Genomic DNA, 6,616 nt, shown 5'->3' with positions numbered 1-6,616 from the left:
AATATAATTTTATTAGCATGAGAAACCACTTGACAGCAGGAAACTAATGCTGGTGAGTTCACAGTTTTCAAGACAAAGCACTCTCTTAGAACGAAGAAGAAAGAGACCGATTTGGAAAGAAGAGCCTCGCAGCTTCTACCTAAAACCAGCCTCCACCTGCCATCTTCTTGTTGCAGGCTTAAATGGAGCAATGTTCCCTAGCCTCAGCTTGTTTGTCTCTGGTTTCCAAAGGAGATGAGGCATATGCAGTCACGCTGTTCACCAGCTCTCCTGTCACCCTCCCACAATAACCTCCAAGAGAGGAAGGAACATGTCTATGGGGGGCTGGGTAAAGAATAAAGACACCCGCTGTCACCCACCCCCTGGGATGGGGAGAATTGGGCAGGAGCCCATAAGCGGTTGCTCTGCTTGGCTGCCCGGCAGGCGTGTGACAATTTGTCAGGCAGGATGGGGACAGAAGAGCTACAGCTACTGGGGATGGGGGCACAGAGCCCACGGGAATCGCTGCTCTGGCATGGGGAGCGCCTTGAGAGGGGGGTGATGGAACAGCACGGGATAGCGAAGCCACGCATTAGACATTCAAAGTGCTTTGCTGGGTGTTACAGAAAAAGGAATCCAGCCAAACAGTGGTGCTGAGTTTCACTTTATTGAGCAGAGAGGGCAGAGATGAGGGCGAGCTGCTCCCGTGTCCGCTCACAGGCGTCTGCAGCCGCTGCTCACGGGGGCTCAGCTGTTGCTCCTCGGTGACAGCGAGGATTCAGCATTTCCCCAGGTGCTTCAATCTTATTTTCCCTCCACTTTTCCTGCAAAAGAAGCAACACAAACTTAGACAAAGCAGTGTATGACAGACACAGCATTGCGGGACAAGGAGCTTGTCTGTCCAAACAGGACTATTTGCCTGACTCATGCTAGTGTACGCTGGTGCCTCCCAGGGAACATCAAGACATTTTCTCCTTTCCTTGCTCTTCTCTGCTTAACCCTAGGGAAAAGCAGCCTTGAGTGCACACCAAATGTAAAGGACTGAAAAGGAAAAATATCATGTTTTGCAAGCTCATTCAGTCCTGGGGTGCTGCCTCCGATTGCATCTCCTTTAAAAGGTGACAGAGCTCAGGAAAAGGAGAAAGTCAGGTTCTTCCTCCAAGATTTTTTGTCTTGTTCCACAAAGTCCTTTCAGACTTTTCAGGAATCGTTTGGCACAGCTCAGCTCCCGCGTTCCTCCAAACACTTCTCGGTATCCAGAAGTGTGGGCAGTGAGAGTTGCAGCCTGTGGCATGTAGTGGGAAATGTGCATCAATTCAGTGCGTGCAGAAGGTACAGGCAGGGTACAATTGCCTCCCAGGCCCTGTGCTGCCTCTCGGCATGGTAACCAGCAGCATGCAACACCTAGAAATGAATTAAAATTAACTTGCAATCACACAGCTCTGTTCCAAAGAGCAATTATTCCACTCGGCATGATTCAGGGGCTGGTCTATACAAGAAGAGCAGCCTGGATGCAGGGCCCCCTGCCATGAAGAACATCATTAGATATGTGGAAATGGAGCCAACTCTCTCTGTTATTTCCATCCCCTCTACTTTCACTTACAGCACTGCCTTGCAGAAGGCACATTTGTTTCCGTACGTGACGCCATCCGTGCCACAGTGAGGGTTGGACTCCCTCGTGCAGTACACGCTTCTCTCCACAAACTCTCTACAAATCTGCAAAAGGAATGAAATAAAAAACCTTTTTAGGACTCCTATATTCTTTCTCTCTTTCACTTTCCAAATTGGATACAAGGTCACTAATACAATGCTTTTTCTGGTAAAAGGACTAAAACAGTGGTGATGACAGACACTGCCCATTTACTGAAAGAAAAAAAGCCCTGTCAGAAATGAGCAGAAGCAGTGTTTCAGGGGAATTTCTGCCCTGTGTTTGAGGAGGGAAGCTGTAGTCACCTGGGAGAAGTCTTGATCTCCCAAAGACATGGGAGGATCAGCCCAGGCATGCAGGAGAAGAGTCAGCACTGATGCTCTTGCAAGCGCTTGGCACCGGGGCAGCTCACTGCTGCCTGGCTTCGTGAATCTTGCAAAACTGTACACCCGGTTTGGCGCTTGCTGAGCTTCCTGCCTTCCCGGCAAAAGGAGGAGAAAACTGCAGCTTGTGGGGAATTAAAAAATGGTGTCCAGGAAATGTATTTTGTCTCTGGACGAGTCCCAGTGATAAACTTCATTTGGGGGAATAAAACACTCTCAATAGTCCATTTCCTTCATGAGATTGGCCAGTGGAGCAAAGTGGACAAACACAACCCCGTGCAGGTACCCTACCCTGTGCAAGCACCTCATCATGGGAAGCATTTGCTAAACCAACTGTCTGTTTCCACAGTCTACTTGTTAATGCCACACGTAATAGCCCCTGTACAATGGTAAACTCCCCAAAGTGTCGAGACATCTTGAAAGGACCCACCTGCACCCAGCAGACATTAAAAACTGTTTACCATGCACCAAGATCTTGGTTACAAAACCATTCCTCTAGAAAATGCAGATTCAGTAAGCAGAAACAGCGGCACTAACCTCTTCAATATCTTGACCTGCTACGTCTGAAATAAAAAAACCACAGATCAACAACAGAGGCTTTACATACCGGCATTATTTTCTGATAGAGGCTGAACTAAAGTCACAAACCACAGTGAAACATACACCGGGTTTGTGGGGTTTTTTTCTACTCTGTCATCCTGTGCAGCGGAGGAGTGGGCAGGAAATACATTATCTGAATTGCTTTTCAGTATTTTGCTTTTTTTGAAAAATGTTACTAAAATACCATGTAATCAGTCATTCAGCTGCTAACTGCACCTCAGACACACAACCCAATCTCCTGGAAGGCAGCCACTCCCGGGGAAGCGAGCTGCCATATCGGATCTGGAGCTGCGCTCAACTGAGACTTTAAAGCTATATTCACTTCTAAGGCAAAAGCTGCTGCACCTCTGAACAGTGCAAATGGCTGGTACTGCTAACAACAGTGCACCACGGAGAAGGAGACCCCGCGGTCAGCTTTGCATCCCCCCTCAGCACAGCACAGCCCAGAGAACCTCCTGGAACAACCTCATCCCAGGTGAGGTACAAAGGGACATCATGGGGTGATATGGAGCAGAACAGGCAGTGCCAGTCAGCAAGAGCACAAAAATACCCGCTGCAACCACAGGCTCTGGGCTTGCAGCTGATCAGTCTGTCCTCTTTCTATTTCTTGCCTGCAAAGACTGCAGCCAGGCACATGGGTTGACTCATGGCTCTGGGACAGGATGACCCTGTCTCTAAGGGGGAGCCCGACACTCAACGGTGGATTGAACACAGATTTGCAGAATCTGGGTCACAACACTGCGAGACAAATACTCAGCACCTTGCATGTCAGTGAGGCAGCAGAATTCAGATGTGAGGCTGTACCTGCTGGCTCGTTGGGGCAGCGGATGGGGGGACCTTGTCCTGCAGCTGGTAATCCCACCCAAGCCTCAGTCAGTTAGACCATCATCCATCAACCCACCCTACTCCTTCTGCCAGTTGTATTGCCCTTTGGTGTTTTACCTCCAGTGCTGGTGTATTTGTCATGTTAGGTTAGGCTAGGCTGCCTTAGGTGTCAGTGTTATGGCTACTGCATATTATTTGCAAAACAGCTCATTAAATATTTTTTATAAATATTACATGCGGCTACAGAAGACTTTGTGATGATGTCTCTTGACATTTGTTTATTTTATGGGAGATCACAGAGTTTGCTGCTATTCTGCCTGGCCTTGGAAGGAAGCCTCAGCACTCTGACGGAACCCAGTCCCAATTAAGACTCAATTAGAGACAGATGAATATTTCATAATGAATAATGCGTACAAAGTAATTCATCTCTTTTTCTCCATGCACAGCTTGCAATTTTCTCAAGTGAATTCTTTAGTCAAATTATTCACAGAAAAACAAGTATAAATAATTCTTGTTCTGCACATTCTCAATAACTGTTACCATAAACCTTCCAGAGCTGGGTCAGCTGGACGCAAGCGATTGATAACACTGACATGACCTATATGTTCAAAAAATCATCACTCAGCTTCCCCAGATCATCAGAGAAATGTGTAAGTCTCCAGATAAATAAGTACTGGATCCTTTTAATTTGCCCTCTTTGTTCTGACTCCTTGAGGACATTTGAATTTAATTTTCAAGCTTTTCTCTGCAACATAAACGAAAGCTGAAACTTTCATCTAATTACGTTTCCACATCTCCAAGGAAAACACCAAATGCCAAGATGCTTAGGATCAAAACAAGAGCTGACGACCCTGAGGTGAGCGAGCTGCTTCTCTAACTGGTTCAGCAAAACTCTCCAGCGAACATCTGTACCAAAAATTCATAATTACTCTTTGCTTTGGTACATTTGCTAAAAGACCCGCTTAGAATTTCCTCGCTCTGTCTCCCGGTGACACCTCCGCTGCGTTATTCACTGCGGAGGCACCCGAGGAGTGGAAACATGTCATACGAGTGAGCAAGTCCTGCAGATATTTTCCACTTCCTCAGCTTTGTCTTCAAGCCTGTCATCTGGTGATCAAGACTCTGAAGTTTGCTGTTGTCAGGAATTTTTTCTTCCTAGGCTAGGGAAAAGATCACTTACCCGAGAAGAAAGAGAGCAGCAGCAGACTGAGAAGCACCAAGGAACCTGTTGCCTTCATGCTGCAGGTAGCTCTTTAGTCCAAGCCAAGCAACCTGTGCGGGAGGTGTCGTCCCCGCACCGGAGCGCACAGTGCGCACACGGACCTGCCGTTCTGTGTATTTATGTGCCTGTCCGTAGCTGTCCTCGTTCCCCACCTTAATTGTGAGAACTTCTCCACTTCATTTCTAAAGCCGCTATTGGTCCTGGCCATGTTTATGGTGCCTTAGGAATGCTGCCCTGTCCACATCAAACCTAGAAAGGGATAATTATATGAGTGATAGACTCAGGCTTGTAATATCTTCTTTTTTTTTTTTCCCCTTCTAAATAGTCACAGGATTCTCACAAGGGTGAATTTTCAAAGCGGTGATTCATCGAGGAAGCTGGTAATTTTCATTCTCTGGGCCCTCGCTGAATGCCAGCTCCGAGGCTTTGACTGCGGCGCGATGACACTTACTAGACGTTACGAAATAAATCACAGCATGGGAATGTGTTGTCTGTGAAACCAATTATACGTTGTTCCCTGGCTATTTTTGAGGATGGTTCTAAATTTGTGAGGTTGGGGTGGAGAAGTACTCCGATGTGACATGCTCCCATAGCTGTGTGCACAGTCCCAGATAGGACTGCTGACTCTCCTCCCTGAACTATTTAAACTCTAGCTGTCAATATTTTCCAGTTTTTCACATTGACAAACATATGTTAGGGCTCTGCTCCCACAGCAAGTGGCAATGAAGGGAATTTGATGGGGAATTGGGAGACTTGAGCTCTATTTCCAGCTGAGTATGTTCGCGTTCAGCTGCACCATTTGCAAAATATCTGTTCAGATAAGAATAAACTTAAAACTTTAGTATGCTTTCCTAAGGAAACAGGGCTTAGGAGAGCACTGTGTGTAAATATATATGTTTATCAGTTCCCCCAATAAATTTTACATCTGCAACTAGTTCCAATCATAGGAGTGATATATATATCTGTATACATTTTTCTAGCAACAGACAAAAGATGCTACTAACATCCTTGGTGAGCAAGGGAGAGAGTTTCTGCAGGAGAGCAATGATATGAATGCTCTACAACAGGGGAAGCAGTAGAGTTTGCAGCTTGCTAGACATCTTAAAATCCACACAGCAGAGAAACCGTGACTGACAGGTGAATTCTCAGATGTCTATTAAGGGTGAGCTCACGATGCAGCCTCTCATATAATGTAGTTATCAAGTCAGTCAGCTGCAGCGCTGTTCAAAATCACGCTCGGTTCTGCCACTCGCAGCACTGCTTGTTTGCCTTTTCTCGTTTCACTGCTCACAACCACAGCCTTAATGCCTCAGTCCTTTATCTACCCAAACGTTTCAGTTGCTGCAGCACAACTGAGTGGATAAAGCCTTCGCAAACGTATCACAGGGACCAACCCCTTCTGGGCTGAGGAGAGGAAGAGACTAAATTACGAAGCAGGTAATTATTGTTATTGCCCTTTCCACTTCACTACAGCACCTGCAACAGGCCATTTGCTGGCACAGGTCGGGGAATTCTTCTGTTCCTCTGACTTCTCTGAAAATCAGGGACAGAAGAAGGGCATCTGGACCTTGCTTTGCAGTTTAAGATGTGTAGCTGGGCAGAGTCTTGCTGGTGTCAAGTACTTGTCCATGCTGGGCCAGTCTTTAGTCTTACAGGCTACAAACCTTTCCATCTTCTAAAGAGTTCTTACCTCTGAATGCTCACAAGGCATCTAGGGTACAGCCGTATGCCCTGTACTTGCCGCTTGCCCTCCCTTTCCCTGTAGGTGAGCAGCTCTTCTTTGGGCTTTCCCAAAGCCACCTGAGATCCTAAGCAAATATTGGGCTTCCTCAGGCAGAAACTGCCACTGCAGAGGAGGTTCAATGTAAGATTTTGCTGTTGAAGATGATTTCATGATATGGCCAAAATTCCACTAGTCTGCGGCCACTCCGTAATCTTCTTGGCCAACAAGAAATTGCA

At 46.7% G+C, this 6,616-nt stretch overlaps 1 protein-coding gene across 1 annotated transcript; it reads right to left on the bottom strand.

Annotated features, from left to right (window-relative positions):
* Positions 1 to 627: 627 nt before the first annotated feature.
* Positions 628 to 4,821, bottom strand: LOC102086591 (serine protease inhibitor Kazal-type 6). The gene is made up of 4 exons (XM_005503340.3): positions 4,616 to 4,821; positions 2,548 to 2,573; positions 1,583 to 1,695; positions 628 to 803 (listed from the first exon to the last, which is right to left on the bottom strand). The coding sequence occupies exons 1-4, from the start codon at positions 4,671 to 4,673 to the stop codon at positions 758 to 760; spliced, it is 243 nt and encodes an 80-aa protein (XP_005503397.1). The 5' UTR covers positions 4,674 to 4,821; the 3' UTR covers positions 628 to 757.
* Between the last annotated feature and the right edge of the window lie 1,795 nt (positions 4,822 to 6,616).

This window comes from Columba livia, chromosome 14 (genome assembly GCF_036013475.1).
Source record: "Columba livia isolate bColLiv1 breed racing homer chromosome 14, bColLiv1.pat.W.v2, whole genome shotgun sequence".
NCBI lineage: Eukaryota > Metazoa > Chordata > Aves > Columbiformes > Columbidae > Columba > Columba livia.
The sequence above is the reverse complement of the archived record's forward strand: the minus strand, read 5'-3'. Positions and strand labels throughout refer to the sequence as shown.

Bases quoted from the DNA above. Each gene is read 5' to 3' on its own strand.
- LOC102086591 (XM_005503340.3), bottom strand. From the start codon at position 4,673: ATGAAGGCAACAGGTTCCTTGGTGCTTCTCAGTCTGCTGCTGCTCTCT. The intron at 2,574-4,615 runs GTAAGTGATCTT...TTTTTATTTCAG, and splicing joins GCTGCTCTCTTTCTTCTCGG to ACGTAGCAGGTCAAGATATT. The intron at 1,696-2,547 runs GTTAGTGCCGCT...TTCCTTTTGCAG, and splicing joins CAGGTCAAGATATTGAAGAG to ATTTGTAGAGAGTTTGTGGA.